Here is a 21203-nt window from a genome sequence, read left to right as displayed (position 1 = left end):
TTAGTATATACATATATATTTATTTAATTTTTAATACAAATATAAAGTCTACAAAAAAAATACTAGATTCGTCCGAACCCACAAACCCTCCACCTAGCTCTACCCCTAATTATGTAGATATTCATAATGTAAAAAAATAATTATGAGTAAATTGATATAGTAGTTTATGCAAGAATTAGTTACACCTGTTTATGTACTCACTGTCTTTTGTGACAATATTATTATTTATGTACAAAAATTTAGTAATTCATTGAAATATATTAACTGAGCACCTATTATATGTAGTAATTTTCGAGCTAAAAATAATTGAACACCCATGATACAAAATTTTCGAATCCGTCACTGTATATACGTATATTAAGATGATATTTATTTTGATAACGGTGCGTGGGTAGGTGGGACCAATAGGATGTAGTGATAGGACAAGTGGCGTCTCGTAATTGCTAAGGTTTCTGGTGAAACTATCTTTCTTTCTGCCGTTTGGTGGACAAGAATATTGACTACTCTCTACCATTTAGAGGACACGTGTTTCTTGTAATGATTCTTCAAACTCACCCTCCTTAGTGCATCTCCAAACACCAAATTTTACGCTACCAAATATTATACATAATAATGGATAATACAAATAAAAGTGAAATCATTAATGAAATACAATTAAATAAACATTACATAATTGAAAAAATTATTTTAAATTCTACTTAAATATTAAACTTTCAAGATCACTACGATGCTTCCATAAATGCTCTATTAATGCATTACGTAGTTCAAAATGAGCTTCTTTGTCCTTTATTTTTTTTATATCGAGCAATAAATTATTGAAATTAATAATTTTCATCTATTGTCATTTCTACGGTCGGAGTTGGACCTTCTAACGCATCTTGAATTGGTGCATTAAGATCACGTTCATCCCCAATTATCATGTTGTGCATTATAATATATGAAGTTAATATATCATGTTGCACTTCTTTTTAAAATTACTATGTATTTTATATTTCAATTTTGATGTATGTCAATTACTACTTTGTTGAATGTTTATTATTTTCGGTTTGTTTTTAAGTACATTGTATTATTTGTTTAAAAATTTATATGTTTGCATTTTTAATTTTTCTGAAGGTTAATTGTAATTTATAATAGAATTAACATAAATTTAATTTTTTTAAAAAGTCATATATAGAAAAATTAATTTATAAAAAAGCTAAATTTTATATCTAAAATTAATATTATAAAAATATTACATAAAATATAATTAAATATACAAGAGATTTAATTAAAACATACAATTTATATAATGTTTAATTAAAAGTTTGTATAATAAAATATTATTAAAATATTCAAAAAGTGAATTGGTGTGATGAATAGTGTTACACCAAATTTGGTGTAACACTATTCACACACCAAATTTGATGTAAAAATTGGTGTGGGTTGGAGCTCAAAACACCAAATTTTACACCAAATATAGGATTTGTTGTAAAATTTGGTGCAAATCAACTCCAACCCACTGCACCAAATTTTACACCAAGAAGGAATGTTTAAACTCTACACCAAACTTTTATCTTTTACAAAAACACCATCTATAATAGTTGTTTGTGTTGTATTACATAATTTTTTACGTAAACACCAAAGTAGTGATGGAATATTCAGTGATGATATGTTTATTGATGAAAATGATGAACAATCGGTTCAGGATAACAAAGTCATGTGCTTTGTCTACTTCACTATGTATGGAATGATGCTTATTGTACTCACTCCGAACTACCATATTGCTCTAGTGTCATGGACACTACTTGTTATTTGTTGCAACGAAGATTCAATTGACTTGTAATACAAACCTATGGTTAGTTTTGATAGTTTTAAAAACTTATTGGTATAAATCATATTTCCTAAAAAAGTGAAATATGTTTTCCAAATACTATGGCCAAACACATGGTGAAATTTCACCCAAATAACATTTGCCAAAAATATTTGAAAATCTATGGCCAAACACTATCTTAGTTTTAGTTTTAATCATTAGAACATTGAATTTGAAATTTTCTTTGACAATTTTTTGTCGATGAAATGGTGGCCATAGTGGTCGTGCTTTTCAAGGGAGAGAAAAGGAGAAGGGAGAGGGAAAGAATAGTTAACCATTATTAAAATTATGAAAAATTACATAATTAGACATATTTCAATACCATATACACATTTAATTATATGTATTATGTTATCATATACAAAAACATAGAGAGAGAAGTGAGCGAGATTGGGGAGGGAGGTGAACGAGATTCGAAAGGATACTACCACTTAAACAAGAAATCTAATTTAATACTTGCGACATTTAAAAGAGATTAACGGTGGAAATTTTGATTATAATCTAGTAGAGAGATTAGGTTCAAAAAAATGGTTAAAGATGTGCATTCTGCCCGTTTAAACATTTATTTGATGTCAAATTGATATTGCGCATAATTTTAACTTATGGCGGAAAAATCCTTCCAAAATAATCTAAGTAAATAACTTACGAGATTTTCATGCATATATTATCCTCATACTTAAAAATGATATAAAAATAATATTACCAACTTTTGAGTACCAAAATTCGCCGGTTCATGCTTCACACAATATTCAAAACAAATAGTAATTTTAGTATATTACAAGACTCGGGTTTATACACCCCAAAAAGAACAAAACATATAGCCACACTAATATTACAACCCATGGTGACATGATCAAATTAGCCTTCAAAGTTTCATGTAAATGTACAACACATAGATCATGTACAAGTCCCAAGGTTTATACAAAATATAGATGCCTATATGCAAATGTGATCTTCCTTAAGGCTCTCAAAAACTCCATCTCCAATAGCCAACTTCATGCATCCTCTCGAACATTCCCTACGATAGAAACAACTATCGCTAAGCATATAACTTAGTAGTGAAAAAACTTTAGGTTTGGAGCTCTCAAATTCACCAAGCTACCTTTCTCAAGTCATAGGCAGCATGAAACATAATAAATAAATCAAGTAAACAATATATAAAGAGTATCAAGTTCGATATTTAAAGATCCAAATGTCAAGAACACTCATAGCACCATTTTCCAAGAGATTTAATAACAAGGCTCGCCAAATATATACATCATGTCGTCACACCAGGCACAAGCAGGTATCAAGAAGGGTCAAGCCCAATAATCAAAAGAACCAAGAACCATATTAAACATGGCTTTCTAGTTCGTACTTAAAATATACAACTTTCATTCTTAAGACAAACTAAAAATCCAGAGTCAAGATGACAAATGATCTGAATCAAGAGGCATGCCAATAGTGACAAAGTCACAGCCACAAGAATCAAACAATCCGTACAAGAAGGCGAGTTACACAAATGTCTTTAATGTCTTAAAGGATACCAACACGACAATGCAAAGTGACAAGAGGTAACCAAGGTACCAAGATAAACTTTCAGATATACCAGCAGGTAAAAAAGAGTACAATTATAAGTTTATACACAAACCTCAGTGCTTAGCTTAGAAACAGTCCAACACAACTTCAAGAGTTCAAACCGTAGACCAACCAACGTATCAAGGTCCTCAACTTGTTCACGAGTATATACAACCTTAAAAATAAAATTACATAACATATTTAATTCCTAGTAGCTCAATAATGTTGATGTAAAACAGGATTATCATCACAAGTAAGCTTAGCCTGTACAAATACGACTATGCTCCCAAAATAGTAATTCTGGCCAACCTAGTATCTCATGTCGCAACTTAGATTTGAAAATGAAAACGACAAAGCTGGACTGTATATCCTTCATGAAAGATGTAGGTACATCTCATAAGGTTTCAAATAATAATCAAGAATCATCGCAAAATATGTTTTGTACAAAAAGATATAATCAAAACACTAACAGTTGATCATACATGATTTCTAATTCTGAAATCTGGACAGAACTTGTCCTATGTTGCGTCCCATATTTCGAATCCATAACAGCTAAATTAGAGTTATACATAAACATAAGAGTTGTAGGTATATGGATTAGCTTTCCAAATCATATTTATTCACTGTAAACGAAGTTCTAGAGAACGAAATATGCTTAAAATACCAAACACTACCCACCTTTAAAACAGATTTCATCACTTACCAAAGGGAAGGGTGTGTCTCGAATTCAAGCCAAAAGGACCAAGTTTTTCTCTTGTGATTTTGAAGAACAATCTTTTTAGAAAGAGTTCTAAGGTTCTTAGACTTCAAGGAAACGAATTTAACTAAAGGAGGTGTGAAAATATAGTCACACAAGTGATGTTTATCACTTGTACAACTGTCCTTCAAAGGTGCTATCCAAATAAAAGTGTACGTTGCCCAAAATGCATACATATATACCTATATGTATATACCTCACCACCCTTTCAAGTTATAGATAATCCTAATTAGAATATTACGTAAATAACCCAATACAATCCTTTAAATTACGATCACAATTATGTTAAACAAGTTTGCAAATATCATAAAATTTCAAGTTCCCAAAATGAGAATAAAACATATTGTAGTAATTAAGCAATGGTGAATCGACATGCGACTCTTGGTTAGTATATAGGGGTGTTACAAGATACATGAAAGAGTGACGAGTAAGATGGGAGAGAGATGAACAAAATATATTATATATCCTAAATACATGCGAATCCACTTGGATATAATGTATCTAGAACCAAGTACACCTAAACTTGACCCATGTATCTGAGATACATTTCATTTATCTAATCGTATCTGAAGACACCAAATTTGATAAGATATATAATATAACAAACTAAAGTATATACAAGTAATTAACATTTAAATCAATAAAATTTATGTAAGTTCTCCTTAAAATTAATTAGTTAAATATTTAATTGATCCATTGATTTTATGATGGGACATGTGTGAGATAGATAAGGCTCAACTAGAGGAAATAGAGAGATTCATTACTGGAGAGGAGCCTCTTCTGTAAAATTGGACGGATTGTGATCAAACACAATTTTTAGCTTAGTTGAGCCTAACTCATTTGAACCTAAAGTAACAACTTTTAGCTTATTTGAGCCTAATTCATTTGAACCTAAAATAACAAATTTTAACTTATTTGAGCCTAGCTCATTTGAACCTAAAGTAACAATTTTTAGCTTATTTGAGCCTAACTTATTTGAACCTAAAGTAAATTTGGATGGGTCATGACCTAATTCAACTCCTTTTAATAATTTCAATTTCAACCAAATCCCTCTATTTGATACCCCTACAGAATATATAGGTTATTGTTGTTGTCAATGTATGATGTTTCAAATGGAGTAATGATGTGAACTGTGAAGAAGAATGGAATAGATGGATTTTGAAATTTAATTTGATACGAGTTTATTTAGTTTAATGGCAAATTAAACCCACCCAACCTACGTCTCTTTTTAACCCAAAACCAGTCATTGAGTATGGGAAAATGGTAAAATATACCCCTGTCTATCGGAAATGATCTATATATACCCTTCATTATATATAAACTATTTTCAATACTACAGGGTCTATTTAATCCTTTTCCGGTCCAGTCTTCCAGGTCTCTACTCACTTCACTTCCTCTACTTTTCTTCCCGGTTTTCACTTCCATTTTCCCAAGCCCAACACATTTGATTTTCAGTTAATTTAATTTTATTATTTTATTTTTAAAAGAAAATCGACTCAAAGTGAACCTTTAACTAAGCCATACACTGTATATCAGGACTCGTACTTATGGAAATGACAAAAAGTTATTCTGGATAGACATCTCATTGCTTGAACAAGGAAATACAGAAATAAAATTGCAATACAACATACCTCATTTTTTTTAGTGTCAAAATGAGTTGAACTAGCTGTTAATTTGAAAATCAAAGCTAAATCTAGAAATCATTTTTGGAGATATGATATGATGGGACAATTGTATCTTTTATATTATATATAAAAAAAAAGAAGAAGGGAAACAGTAGTAAAAGTTAACAGTTTTGTTCGTAGGAGGAGGATGCTCTATTCATCAAATTATCATTCCATGTGTTGAAATTACGTCTTTTGCACTGCCACACCACTACTGCAATCAAGATTGAGAATCCCACAACAAATTTTATCACCATAATCACACCTGCACAATTTCCCAAAAAAAAAAAAAAGACAAGAGAATATAGCCTTAAAGGATGATTTTACGTGATAAACTCAAAGTTGAATGAGCACAAATAAAATTAAATCGACAGATCTGAATAATTGAGGCTTACGAAATACTGGATTATCATTGCAGTATAAAAAGGTGCATTGATCAGAAATTGTAGAACTCTGTGCTACAGAGGTTGTTATGAATGTAACAAATAGAAAAACACTAGCAAGAATTGATCTTCTTATCGACATTTTGTTAATTGAATATACAGAGGAAAACAGAAAGATATATTTGGATCTATCTTCTTTTTTCTTGATGTGGTTTTATAGAGTGATGAAGTTTATATTTCTCTTTAGCGCGTCCAATACTTCAATTGACTTTAGACTTGACTTGTATCACTTTGGAACATTTTGTCCACAAACGTTGCTTTCAGTGGAATTATGATAGGAGTGATTTATTAGTTGTCATAGTTGAAACATTCAGCTTGTATAGTATGCAAAGGGACTACTCTTACAAGTAGAGGCGTACCTAGAGGGGCGGGTTCATTTGAATCTCCTAATTATACAATATTTTTAGCGTACATCTAGGTAAAATAAATTTCATAAATGGTCAGGTAACTACGAGTTTTTTTCCACCAAAGTAACTTAACTATGTTTTCTAAACATAAATTTGTCCTTACTAACCCATTGTCCCTCGTGGCTCTTGCTGCAGTTATACTCACAATACTATCATCTGAGGAGTACAATTTTGCAAGCCCAAAGTCAGATAGTTTGGGATTGAGATTTTAATAAAGAAAGAATGTTGTGAGGCTTAATATTAAAATGTAAGATCTGCATGTTGCAGCCTTGATATAGGTAGTATTGTCCCTTGAAAGACCTGAGACAACGAGGCCAAGGCCATCATTTCAACGCTGCAATTATCAGCCAAATCCGAAATTAACATGTCCCGTCCAATGGCAATATAGCTATGACTTTGTAAAGAATTCGAGAAAGGAGTCTTGTGTTGTGAATCACAGAAGGTACGTAGTCTCCACATAGCGCGAGGAATTTACAGGAGCTAAGCAATTGATATAGATAATGGGAACGAAAGGATCATGATATTCAACAGTTGTGATAGTACCAGAAGTTGACTTCAGATAATGATACTTAGGAGTTAAAGCTCTACCAAATATTGAGGTGATAATAGATGTGTTAAAGTAATCAGGAGGAGTCCAGGAGAAGTACAGTTCCTCGTCTGATGCTCCAAACCAGGGTCATGAGTCATGACAACTGATTTCTAGCATGTAATATCTTCTTGAATTCAAACTTATGACAGTACGATTTCTATGGCAATCAAGCTCAAACTCGGAATCTCCACAATTCAGGGGATCTGCTTTCAATCTAAAAGGGAAGTGAATGTCATGAATATCACCACAAGAATTTGAGCTTCGCCAATAGTTGTGCAGATAAAAAGAATAGAAATCCATATTTGTCTTGCCAACATCATATCTGCAATTCTTGAATCAATATTTGAACATTTAGCAAGGCAAATGTCAACTGTCTAATTATCCAAAGTTGATGTTTGATCTGGTCATAACAGCAGGATGAATGATGAAAGTCAGAAGTCAGCTCTATATAATTAATTGCCCAATGGTATGCCTTTTATGTTGTTCTATTTGCTCAGACAGGCATTAAATTCTATCAGGATAATCCTTTGCAAAGATATACACTTCAATTTAATTGAGTTTAAGGCTCAATTGAGCGAAGGAAATACCTTTCAAAAGAAAACTTTATGCCATTTCTGTGGTAGTTTAATCGTCAACCATTCATCTGTCAGAGAACCTGGGATGATCACTAAGATCTAACATGCAAACATCAGGAGCTTTAAGTTGCTTGGCTTCTGTGATGGAGGATACCATATATCCCTGCCTACTTATGAATTCTTTCTAAGTACTAAAGAAGGTCACGCCAACATGACTGTGGTTAAATTGTGCGTAGAGGGGATGCTAATAAGTTCTCTACTAGAAAATACATGTTCTCAGTGATACCGATCAGGTTCTCCTTCTATCACAGTAGTAGTACCAATGGTACTGGAAGGAGTAGAACCCTCAATGATTTATCTTGTATGAGTTATGGCAAGTTTAAATTCAGGTTATCATCTTAAAGGGCTTCTTTACCAAGAAATTGCTTCTCCTGAGAAACAGAAGATGCTCTCAATCCATAAAGACAATCAATGGTAGTTTAAACACAAAAAATTGAAGGTGTAATCATTTCCTTGTTTGATACATCTATGCTTGATAGTTACCGTTTCCAAGAATTTACAACACCAACATGCAAACTAATTTACACTTTACTAAATCATCATATTACATTCAAATTCTTACCTAAAAAACTAGGAGGAACTAGTGTCACCACCATGGGACAGAAATGACTACTTGCTCGAAGATATAGGCATCTTTTCGTTCAACTCTTTTAATCCACAGTGACATCTCAAGGGAATGTTGGCATGAGATTGAGCTCTTCTGATAGATACTGGATGCCGTGAACTAAATTAAGTGAATTTTGACTGTAGTTTTGCACAGCACAGTAAGTAGCCAACCACCTATACGTCACTGGAAATTTGTATTGTCTCAATACTATATCCAGCAATCTCATGAGGAGCTATAAAAGGTCTTGGGGGCATCTGTAGGAGTTCAACATTTCCTTCAAGCATTTCAACTACTTTGTTCATGGCAGGGCGATCAGCAGGCTTCATTTGTATGCACCACAAAGCCACAATCATCATCTTCTTGACAAGTCTCCTATCTTCCTCGCTTGCATCCTGTATCTCTATATCATTTCCTTCATTAAATTGGTCGTAAATCCATGTAGGAAAGTAGATTTGGCTTAAGTGGTCCTCAAATGGGTTCATGTTCTTCCTTCTGCCTGCCATTTCCATCAATAACATACCATAGCTATATACATCGGCTTTGTATGACACTCCTCCAATATTTTTATAAAACAGCTCTGGAGCCATGTAACCCATTGTCCCTCTAGCTGCAGTTAGACTCACAATACTATCATCTGAGGAGTACAGTTTCGCAAGCCCAAAGTCAGAAATTTTGGGATTGAAATTTTCATCAAGAAGAATGTTGTGAGGCTTAATATCAAAATGTAAGATCTGCATGTCGCAGCCCCGATGTAGGTAGTCTATGCCACAGGCCACACCAAGAGATATGTCGAACATTTGCTTGTAAGTCAAGGAAACAGTTCCTTCTTGCTGAAATATGTACTTGTCTAAGGAACCATTGAGCATGAACTCATAAACCAAAGCACGTTTTGATCCCTCCACGCAGAATCCAACGAGCTGCACAATGTTAACATGGTGAATCCTTCCAATTGTGGAAACTTCACTGATAAATTCTTGCCCACTCGCCATAGATTGGTGCATCATCTTCACTGCAACAAAAGGACCACTACGCAGCTTTCCTTTAAAGACAGATCCATAGGCTCCTTCGCCTAGTTTTTCCTTGAATTTGTTGGTCATCTTTCTAATTTCAGAGTAGGAGTATTTAATCGGCAAGAGGTTGCTCTGGACTTGCAGGAAGTCTTCAATTGATTGATACATAGATAAGTGTCGTCTTCTCCATTTATACACTATTAATGCAGTTAGGAAAACCAATCCAAAGAGAAGTCGTAACGATAGAATTGATACTGCATGATTTCAAAAATAAAAATGGAAGTCATCGACAAGAAAACCAGTACATCTTTTTCATAGGGGTAAATGGGTTTGAGTAAGGCTTCAAAAGCTAATTATTTTTCAGAATTCTGAGTGTGCGAAGAATGCTTATCCTTGAGTAAGATAAGAAGACTCACCTATAACTATTCCACCGTACAATATAGTAAGAACTGTCAAAACAGGCAAATCACAAAGGAAACATAAAGTTAGAGGATGTAAAATCATTAAAGTCTTGAAGAAATAGCTTACAGCCATATAGTGCAATGAACGCGGATTCTATAAATGGTAAACACATTGCTTTAACGATCTCCTTTCAATAAAATGCTTAGTGTAGTGAAGTTATTGCACTCCAGTATCTCAAATACGTACCGCCATAGTAGTGGATGCTACCTGCATTTGTCCAAATATAGGAATATGAGTAAAATACAGATGCTACATCTCAAAATAAGTTGCTGAGAATTGAAACTGATAAGCATAAGAAGAGGACCCAGGGGAGAGTTGAATACAAAAGAGATCCAAATTTTCTTATAACTTCAAAGGACAGACCCCATAGAGAGTGGATATAATAAATGAAAGAACCATGACACATCTTCGGCCTGCTTTAATTGACAACCTAATCTGTCGTAAATCATGACACCTTAATTTGAAACTTGAAAGTACAGTTAAATTGCTCGGATGCCAGTTACATCATTTAAGGAGATAACTCGAAAAGGTATTCCTAGTTGAACATTGTACAACAACAACATACCTAGCGTAGTCCCACAAGTGAAGTATGAGGAAAGGTAGTGTGTATGCACAGAGGCGGACCCACACTTGTAAGTGGGGGTGCCGTGCACCCATTAACTTCAAAAAATAATCATGTATATATATATATATATATCTTAAGAAACTGACAGAAACTAAAATATAATTAGAGGTGCACCCAAGAGAAGCAAATGAGTGCCTTAGTGTTGTTGGTACAAGCTAGAGGAGCCATTCGTGAGACAAGGGTTCAAATCTATTTTGAAGCCTTTTTTCACTGTTTTTATTTTAAGTAGCTCAAAAAGTAATATTAGTGCACTCGGAAAGTCTTTAAATCCTGGGTTCGGTGTATGCAGTCTTACCTCTACCTAGTGGTAAAGCTATCCCACAAGAGGGTCTGAGTTGAACACAGTGAAATGTAAAATGAATTTTGACTTACAAGGGAGGGGAAGATCAAACCCCGAGTCATCGTAGCAGCGGTGGCTGCAAGTAAAGCCGTCACCTTCAGCAAAACAGTTGCCTTGACTCGCTTCACATTCTCTGCACAAGAAGGTACGCTTCCAAGAAAGCTCAAATCCATAACTGAGGGCACCTTCAATGCTCGAAAGAGAAGTACTATCCCCCGAAAGCCCACGAGCCGAACCCCAACCCACCATTTCCACTCTGCAACTCTCAGCCAAATCAGAAATCAACATGCCCTCTCCTATGGCAACATAGCTATGACTCTTGTTCAGTGATCCACAGAAAGTAGTCTCCACATATCGCGAAGAATTTACAGTGGCCGAACAATTGACATAGATAATGGGAATAATCGAAATACCAAAGTCAAAAGTTGAGGAGTAAGGATAACTTGTGGTGAGATAATTGGGAGAAGAAGTACAGTTACTGTTTTTGTGCTCCAAACCAGGGTCAATTGCTCTGATCAAGAACTCATCATAGTTGATTTCGAGCACGTTGTATTTTCTTGAATTAAAAGTAATGACAGTACGATTGTTCTTGCAATCAAGCTGGAATCTTGAATCTCCACAATTCCCAGGATCAGATTTCAATCGAAAAGGGAAGTTGATGTTATGAATATCACCACAAGAAGAAGAACACTGAGTATTGTTTTGGGCTTCGGATACGTTTGTGGAAAATACAAGTAATACAAGAACAGAAATACAAAGCATTCTTACAAACATGTTATCTGCAAATACACTATGGAGCAACCATTTCATCAGAGGAGCAGGACTGCAATTAACAAAAGCTAATTATCCAAAATCTGGTCAGGGATTATAGAGAACCAAGGCAAAAAGTCAAAGTTCAATCACTTTTTTTTTTAGGTGGGGGGTGTGGGGGAGAGTTTGACTGGGAAGCCTGTGAGGAAATGACCATTCCTTTTTGCTATTCACACTTTATTTGGGCGATTGTTGCATATTGTTTTATGATGGATTGTATTGTACAATATTGTATTGTATTGTATTATATTGTGTTATATTATATTGTATTGTATTGTTTGAATGAATATAGTATTTGGATAGATTGTATCGTTTTATATGCTAAATAATGTCATGCATTTATAATTTGAGTGAAAAACTTAAAAGAAAAATAGGATACGAGTTAGAGTTATTATAAAAAGAGGTATGATAAAAGATAAAATATGATTATTAAATAAAAAATAAAGATAAAATGAGAAGAAAATATTAAGGTAACAATGTGATCAGACCAAATCGATTATTAAATTTGTTTACAACAAATTTTAAACATATGAAAAATAAATAAACCTCACAAATAAAATCTGAAGAAACATAACTTTATTGATAAATATGCGGATACAATTCTGTTCCTCCCTTGATTCTACTCTCCTAAGATTTACCCTTGATTCGAGGGCCGTTAGTAGCGTATTTCTCTAACTAGGATGATTTAGATTTGACCTCTATATGAATACTCCATCAATTTGCGGAATATTCGAGATCTTGATCTTTAAAATTACCCAAGAGTTTTATGGGATATTTTTAGATGTCTTTTAAGGGAATTTAATACCCTTTATATAGGCATAAACTAGGGTTTAGGGTTGAGTAGCCTCCAAGAATTCTAATTGAAACTGAACACACCTTCCAGAGTCCCAATTCGAATTGAACACGTCTTGTATAGTCCGCAAAATTTCAATGTCTACAAATGTCCCATGCTTCAAGGCTTGTCAGAGTGTAGACTCGATGAAACTCAAAGACAAGGCTTGAATTACTTATACTCATTCTTCCACCTTTGCAGCTACAGATTTTCATATTTGATTTAAGAGATAAGAGATGAAGGGCAGATTTGGTCCCACTGAGTGTGCCAATTTGTTTGCAACAAATTTTAAACATATGGAAAATAAATAAACCACACAAATAAAATCTGAAGAAACATAACTTTATTGATAAATATGCGGGTACAATTTTGTTCCTCTCTTGATTCTACTCTCCTAAGATTTATCCATGATTCGAGGGCCGTAGAGCGTATTTCTCAAACTAGGATGATTTAGATTTGACCTCTATATGAATACTCCATCAATTTGCGAAATATTCGAGATCTTGATCTTTAAAATTACCCAAGAGTTTTATAGGATATTTTGAGATGTCTTTTAAGGGAATTTAGTACCCTTTTATATAGGCATAAACTAGGGTTTATGGTTGAGTAACCTCCAAGAATTCTAATTGAAATTGAACACACCTTTCAGAGTTCCAATTCGAATTGAACACGTCTCGTATAGTCCACAAAATTTCAATGTCTACAAATGTGCCCTGCTTCAAGGCTTGTCGGAGTGTAGACTCGATGAAACTCAAAGACGAGGCTTGAAGTACGTATACTCATTCTTCCACCTTTGCAGCTTTATCCCCAAGGCATTATCATTTGATGTATTCAAATTCCGTCTTTTGCACTGCCACACCACAACTGCAATCAAAATTGGGATTCCCACAAGAAATCTCAACACCATAATTGCACCTGCAGAATTCAAACAACAAAAAAATTACATCTAGTAAGAAAAATATGCACTTTAATTTCTTGAGACAACAATTTATTGGAGCTTAATTATAGAGCCTTGCCTATTCCAATACCACCTTAGACCAATACAAAAACTGCCAAAGTTAACGACGAAATGAACAAAAAATAAAAACAAGTCAGTAAAATTTCACCTGAATAGTACTCAATTTTGCATCGGAAAGAACGTTCAGAAACGGGAGTGTCCTCTTTGCAATAATGAATACAAGTTACAACATTGTTGTTGTCTTCAAGATAGCAAGAGCCATCACTCGCTTCACACTCTCTGCCTTTTGGGGTGTGAGTTAGGTCTAACACCTAATTTAACATGGTATCAAAGCAGGGCCCGTCTCACCCGATGTTGGGTCCCCCAAAATCAAAAATTGTCCACGCACCAGAAGTTAAGCACTGGGCATGAGGTGGGGTGTTAAAGAATGACAAAAAGTCTCACATCGATGGTTAATGAGATGGGTGAACTCTTTATAAGGCTTGGGCAATCCTCCTCCCTTTGAGCTAGCTTTTGAGGTGTGAGTTAGGCCTAAGACCTAATTTAACAATAACAAACTCTACTTCCATGAAACCTCAAAGCCATAAGTCAGGGCTTGATGAGTGCTTCCTAACGAAGGCGACTTATTTGTAAAAATACCCGGAGCAGAGGACCATGCCACAGTTTCAACCTTGCAACCGTTTGCTAAATCCGAGGCTAGCCATATTTCTTTTAAGACATGATAGCTAAGATTGGCGTTGGAATTTGTTCTACAAAAAGTTGTTGCAATGTATTGTGACGAGTTGATAGGAGTTCGACAGCTCACATAGTTGATGCTATTGTTAATATGAATCAATTGGAAGATTTCGCTAGTTATGCCTCCGTAGTTTGCTCTGTAATCGGGGAAAACAGGGCAATTTTCGTTTTGATCTTTTAGGCCAGGATCAAGTAGCCTTATCATGTAGCTTGTGTAGTTAATTTCCTGCACGTAGAATTATTATTATTATTATTTCTTATCGTGTTTATTTGAAAATGTCATAATAATTTTTCTTTTCGAAAACTAATTAAATTTCTATTATAAATATATATAATATTATAATATCGAGCCTGTAAACGGGCCTTTCATTACATTGGTCCCGTATCACGGACCTTAAATTATCTAGTCTTCTTTATATAATTGGACATAAAACATTAGTTCCATGCACTTTTGTGTTTATTCATCTTATAATTTTTAGTCCGTATGTGAGTCCACCCCGAGGCAAGTGATCAGGCCCTTTACGAAAAACTAACTAAGAACAAGGAAGAAGAAACTACACAACAGAAAGTACAGCACACAAGAAGTTTACGCGGAAATCCTCTTGCTCAAGAAAGAAAAAAAACCACGACCTACCTTGAAGGGTTCCACCAACAACTTCACTAACAACACAACCCAGGTATCAAATTACTAGCTCTTACAACCCATGAATTAAATTATTAATTTCTATCCCCTTGTAATAACTCTATTACAAGACAAACGAGCAATAACTCTATTGCCCCATACTATAACAACTAAATCTAGCTTATATAAACTTCAAAAATACACATGGCTAACTAAATCTGCTATCACACTGCCCTGCTACTCTATAGTATGGCGCAAACACAATACACTTTGACAACTGGGTTGTTGACTTTAAACCTAGCTCTTGAATTTATTTCTTGTGCATAAAATTTTTGAAATTTAATACAGGATTTTGTTGTTCGCGATTAAGGTATACTTGAACGTACAACAGAGAACTATTGCTTTTGATCCAAAAACGAAATAATTTCTTGTCCAATAATCGACAGAATGCACAAATATCCACTCATCCACTTACAAGAACTAGGTTAATCAAAAAGATTTTTAAAAAAATACTTAAGATATACAATCAATGAATCAAATAGATAATAATGGAATCTCTAGATACTATACAGGACTAAACTGGATTAGATTGACCTTGTCCTAGAGACTAGAGTTCTGAACAAAATACACAATAGCTTGGATTGTACATATGGATACTAACAAATGGAGTACTTATGATTGATAAAGCTTAGAATTATCAAAGAATTCTAACAATTCTGTTCACTGGAAGAAGCTTTATTCCCCAACACATCATGGTTCGATGTGTTCAAATTCCGCCTTTTACACTGCCACACCACAACTGCAATCAAGATTGCGATTCCCACAAGCATGAGTGCAACAATTGCTATACCGCCATACACAAATACAAAAACTGCCAAAGAAGAACATAAAAACAAGTTAGTAAAATTTTATGACATGAGTATAACTTATAATGTCAATGTATATAAGTTAAAACTCTTACCAGAATAGTACTCGACTTTGCATCCGAAAGTACGTTCAGAAACAGGAGTGTCCTCTTTACAATAATGAATACAAGTTGCTACATCACTATTGTCTTCGAAAACACATTCGTCATCTCTCCCACACTCTCTGCATAAGAAATCACGCCTCCAAGAGAGCTCAAATCCGTAACCCAGGGCCTGATGAATGCTGGATAACGAAGACGATATGTTAGGTGAAATCCCCGGAGCTGATGACCATGCCACAGTTTCAACTCTGCAACCGCCTGCTAAATCTGAAGCTTGCAATATTTCACCTACGACAAAATAGCTAAAACTAGAATTGGTAGCAGTTGTATTTGTGCTACAAAAACTTGTAGGAATGTATCGTGACGAGTTGATTGGACCACGACAGTTGACATAGTTGATATCGTTGTCAACACTAAGCCATCCGAAGATTAGGCTAGTCATGGCATCGTAACTTGCCCTGTGTTCTGGGAAAACAGAGCAATTTTCGGTCTGATTTTTTAGGCTGGGATCAAGTAGCCTAATTGAGAAGTTCGTATAGTTAATTTCCTGTACGTAGAATTTTCGCGACTTGTAATGGAAAATGGTTTCATTGTTCTGGCAATCGAGTTCATATCCGGCCTTACCACAATGCTTGGGATCAGACCTCAATCGGAAGGGGAATTTTATATCGCGAATATCGCCACAGGAAGAAGGGACACATTGAGACGTACTATTCTGGGCTATAGAGCTTGTTATGAATGTAACAAATAGAAAAACAGTAGCAAAAAATGAATTTGTTATGGACATTTTGTCAATTGAATATACTGAGGAAAATAGAACTAATGATATTCTTTTTTTCTTGATGTGTGGTTTATATATAAGGAATAAAAATGACTTTTCTTGCAGCGTGTGCAATTAAATGTTAGGATTATTGATTTGTTAAATTGAAGTTGAATATGTTAAGAAATGTATTGCCCAGTCTATTTCTTTCAGTAACATGACAGAGTGGAATTATGACATTTTCAAGATAAAAATTGGGGGAAATGATTTTTTAGTTGCCATGTTTGAAAGTCAAAAGATATTTATTGAAAGATTCAAGAGAGAATTACTAAAATGGTTCTTTATATCTGAAGGTAGGTTTATAATAGTTCTTTTAAGTACGCACTAAGCAATTTAGGTCTTTTAAGTTTATTAACGAGTTACTTTTTCTCTTTTAATTTATATGATATAGTTTGATTGGATACGAAATTTAAGAAAGAAAAATTGACTTTTAAAATTTATGGTCTTAAATAAGTCATAAGAAGTTTGTGTGGTAATAAAAATTAACACTTTAAAATTAAATTATTACTAAATATAGAAATGTATCAAAGTTTTTGGCATTGATTGAAAATGAAAGTATGTCATATAAATCGAGTCAATGAGGTAAGCTTTTAGTCTCCTTCAAATATTTTTTGTAATATTTGTTATTTCTAAAGTTTGGTGTAACTTTTTGAGGTGTAATTTCTGCAACTTTTTACTTTCTCCGTTTAAAAAAGAATGACCTTATTTCTTTTTTAGTCTGTTTCAAAAAGAATGACCTATTTCTTTTTTTGGTAACATTTTAATTTCAGTTTTTCATGTGACATGTTTAAGGCCACAAGATTAAAGGACAATTTTGTACATTTGACATAACTTTAATTTAGGACCACAAAATTCAAAAGTCTTCTTTACTTTTATAAACTCCGTGCTAAGTCAAACCAGACCACTCTTTTTAAAACGGAGGGATGCAACATTTTGTATTTTATATTTTAGGAATTGACGTGATTTTGTTGGTATTTATTATTAAATTCTTTTTCAAATGTTGTCCATCAAATCTAACAAACATAAACCATTAATACTTGATGAGCGCTAAAATACTACGTACTAACTTTTTGCAAATTTGAAGGCCCAAAACTATATTATCCATACTTAAAAGTCTATTTTGAATCTATCCTCAAACATAAGGGACAAATTTTGTCATATTTTTCTCTTCAATTCAAATTAGCTCAGCAACTTGTTATAATATGTTTTAGCGTGTTGACCTTTAAACACACAACTAGTTTTTGTCCCAAAGGAACCATTCTTTTATGACTTTCCTAATTGGCAACCATTGTTAGAGAAATGTCTCATACACTGATCCACTTGTTTCTTCATCTAATTTTCTTAACTGTAACTCTAGGACAACAAGTAACACCCCATGATCAATGTTTACCAACAAGATGTGGCGATTTCGGTCCGGTAATTCGATTCCCTTTTCGTCTCCAAAATCATCAGCCAAGTCACTGCGGATACCCTGGTTTCGAACTATCTTGTACTTCAAGAAATGTTACTCGATTCAACCTCCAATTTCCAATACAAGCAACTATCAACAAAGTCGACATTTCAATATCAGCTAACGTTTCTGTTCAGGAAATTAATTACAAGTCACAGACAATAACATTATCAGACCTCAATGCTTCGTGTCTTCCCAGACGCATTGCGAACATAAACTCCTCTGCTTCCATTTTCACTTTTGATCCGTACGCGTATGGTGGATTCACTTTATTCAATTGTTCCTCAAAGCAAACGTATTCATCGTCTTCTATTCGGATCAATTGCCTTAGCAATCCTCACTATGATGTCCTTGCTTTTCGATCTTACAATAGTATTTCTGAGTATCCGTCATCTTGTACAATGATGTACAACATTTCAGATGTTCCAAACGAGGTACTTTTCGGGAAGCAAGAATATAGTTATACACGAATTTATTTGCATTGGTCTGAACCATTTTGTGGGAATTGTGAAGAGGATGAGAAGTACTGCAAGTTGAAATCCAATAGTTCAAGTAGTGAAACTGAATGTGTTGACATTCCAGAAGAACCCAGCAAAGGTACTTCTTTGAAATTGATTTTCCCCTTTTCAGTCTCTTAATAATTTTTTATTTACCTTTCAAACTGTTGTCTGAATAAGAATCAGCAACTTAACCTAGAAATAAGGAATAGGTCAAAACCCTCTAAACTATTGGATGTTCCTGTTACTTCCCTGGATTATAACCAGAGGCGGGTTCAAGATTTAAACTCTATAGGTTCAATTTTAAGATTATTAACATTGAACTCATTATATTTTTAAAGTCATGGATAACTTTAATGCTATATATGCCTCTGAATCTATAACTCCTTTTAGATCAAAAACCTTTCGACTGAATATGTGGCAAAATGTTTGGGATAACTTGCTAAGAAACGCGTGGGGGGTGAAAAAAAGTCACCTAGAACAATGAGTTCATTAGGTATGAAACTCGCAAATAGGTGATAGTTTGGGTAGTAGGAGGGGTTAACCTATTCACTCACTTTTATCATGTGTATTGTCACTTGAAACTCTTTGGTGGAGCTTTCGGAGCAAAGGTACATCTTTGAAATTGATTTTCCCCTTTTCAGTCTCTAATAATTTTTTATTTACCTTTCAAACTATTGTCTGAAAAAGAATCAGAACCTTAATATAGAAGTAAGGAATAGGTCAAAACCCTCTAAACTATTGTTGTTTTGCGAGTTTCATATCTAAACTATTTTGTTACCTCTCTGGACTATAACTCCCTTTAGATTAAAAACCCTCTGACTGAATGTGTTTGGAGAACTTGCTAGGAAGCGCGTGAGAGATGAAAAAAGTCCTAAAAATGAGAACAAGAACAATGAGTTCATGGTAACTTAGGTCTGAAACTCGCAAATAGGTGATAGTTTTAATGTGTGTGTGGGGGGGAGGGGGGCACTTTTGGAGCGTGATGCTCACATAACATGTCATATTCGGACGGGGTATTTTAATATGAGTTCATGATAGTTCAGAGGATTTTTGTGAACTCACTAACCGATGATAGTTTAGGAGGTTTTTTACCTATACACTAAACCATAAGTTAATTTTACAGGGCCATCAAAGAAAGCTATTGTCTCAAGAGATCAAGTTTGTTAGTATGTTTTTTTTTGTTGCTAAATAATAAATATTATTACAAGCTAACAATATTATCATTTTCATTTTATAGGGCTGTCAAAGAAAGTTACTGTTGCAATTGTATTAGGTAGCATGTTTGCCTTTGTGTTAGTCTCTCTAGCAGTCTACAAGATTGTCAAATTGAAAATGAAGAAAGAGGATCAGAAAAGAATTGAAAGGTTTTTGGAGGATTATAAAGCTCTGAGGCCTACAAGATACAGTTATGCAGATATTAAAAAGATCACAGAGCAATTCAAGTATAAACTTGGTCAAGGAGGCTATGGGAAAGTATACAAAGGGAAGTTATCAAATGAAATTCTCGTGGCGGTTAAGGTACTAAACAATTTCAAGGGTGAAGGGGAAGACTTCATCAATGAAGTAGGCAGCATAGGTAGAATTCATCATGTGAACGTTGTGCGTTTAGTTGGATATTGTGCTGATGGTTATAGACGAGCTCTTGTGTACGAATATTTATCAAACGATACACTTCAAAAGATCATATCATCACGGAATGGAAGAGGGTCATCATCACTAGGTTGGGAGAAGATGTTACAAATATCTGTAGGAATCGCCAAGGGACTCGAGTATCTCCATCAAGGTTGCAATCAACGAATTGTTCATTTCGATATCAAACCTCATAATATCTTGTTAGACCAAGATTTCAATCCAAAAGTTGCTGATTTTGGGCTGGCAAAGTTGTGTGCCAAGGAGCAAAGTGCTGTGTCAATGACTGCAGCTCGAGGCACTATTGGCTATATCGCCCCTGAAGTGTTCTCCAGGAACTACGGAGATGTGTCATATAGAGCAGATATTTATAGTTTTGGCATGTTGTTGCTTGATATGATTGGTGGAAGGAACAAATTTGACGATGCTGCAAAGGCGGAGAACAGTAGTAGTCAGATTTACTATCCGGAGTGGATGTACAAACAACTCGAGAAAGGTGAAGAAATAGCAATCCAAATTGAGAATGAAGATGAGAACAGCATAATCAAGAAACTAGCAATCGTAGGACTTTGGTGCATTCAATGGTTTCCAGCGGATAGGCCATCCATGAAAGTTGTGATTCAAATGCTAGTAGGAGAAGGCATTCCCATAATGCCACCAAATCCATTCGGCTCAATGAATTCGACAGACATGAAGACTAGTGCAGAGAGAAGCCAATTTAGCAGTGAGATTGAAAGTAGTTTTGAAACTGGTGCAAGTTCAAATTGAGTAGATGTGATGCATTGTATATTTTTCAAGTTAATTGATACTATACGATCTAGTATGTCCTTGATGTATATATGTATCAATTTGGTTGTTATACATTGTACTCAATAAAACTTTGAATAAAGCTAATTTCTCAAAATAGAGAATTTACTTTACAATACAGCAAATGA

General features: G+C 34.3%; 3 protein-coding genes and 1 pseudogene across 3 annotated transcripts; 1 reads left to right on the top strand and 3 right to left on the bottom strand.

The window, feature by feature from the left end:
* Positions 1–8580: 8580 nt before the first annotated feature.
* LOC125833174 (rust resistance kinase Lr10-like) lies at positions 8581–11898 on the bottom strand. Its single transcript, XM_049512316.1, has 4 exons — positions 10978–11898; positions 10167–10187; positions 9935–9967; positions 8581–9772 (listed from the first exon to the last, which is right to left on the bottom strand). Exons 1-4 carry the CDS (start codon positions 11753–11755, stop codon positions 8682–8684), a joined length of 1923 nt encoding a protein of 640 aa, XP_049368273.1. The 5' UTR covers positions 11756–11898; the 3' UTR covers positions 8581–8681.
* A 1440-nt stretch (positions 11899–13338) lies between these two features.
* Positions 13339–14518, bottom strand: LOC125833136 (uncharacterized; annotated as a pseudogene).
* A 1074-nt stretch (positions 14519–15592) lies between these two features.
* On the bottom strand, positions 15593–16680 carry LOC125833175 (LEAF RUST 10 DISEASE-RESISTANCE LOCUS RECEPTOR-LIKE PROTEIN KINASE-like 2.1). Its single transcript, XM_049512317.1, has 2 exons — positions 15864–16680; positions 15593–15773 (listed from the first exon to the last, which is right to left on the bottom strand). The coding sequence occupies exons 1-2, from the start codon at positions 16654–16656 to the stop codon at positions 15610–15612; spliced, it is 957 nt and encodes a 318-aa protein (XP_049368274.1). The 5' UTR covers positions 16657–16680; the 3' UTR covers positions 15593–15609.
* A 1292-nt stretch (positions 16681–17972) lies between these two features.
* Positions 17973–21036, top strand: LOC125833182 (rust resistance kinase Lr10-like). The gene is made up of 2 exons (XM_049512324.1): positions 17973–18736; positions 19877–21036. Exons 1-2 carry the CDS (start codon positions 17989–17991, stop codon positions 21034–21036), a joined length of 1908 nt encoding a protein of 635 aa, XP_049368281.1. The 5' UTR covers positions 17973–17988.
* The last annotated feature ends 167 nt before the right edge of the window (positions 21037–21203 follow it).

Source organism: Solanum verrucosum, unplaced genomic scaffold (genome assembly GCF_900185275.1).
Source record: "Solanum verrucosum unplaced genomic scaffold, falcon-dt-bn FXZP01000100.1, whole genome shotgun sequence".
Classification (NCBI taxonomy): Eukaryota; Viridiplantae; Streptophyta; class Magnoliopsida; order Solanales; family Solanaceae; genus Solanum; species Solanum verrucosum.
This window is presented reverse-complemented; position numbering and strand designations above follow the sequence as displayed.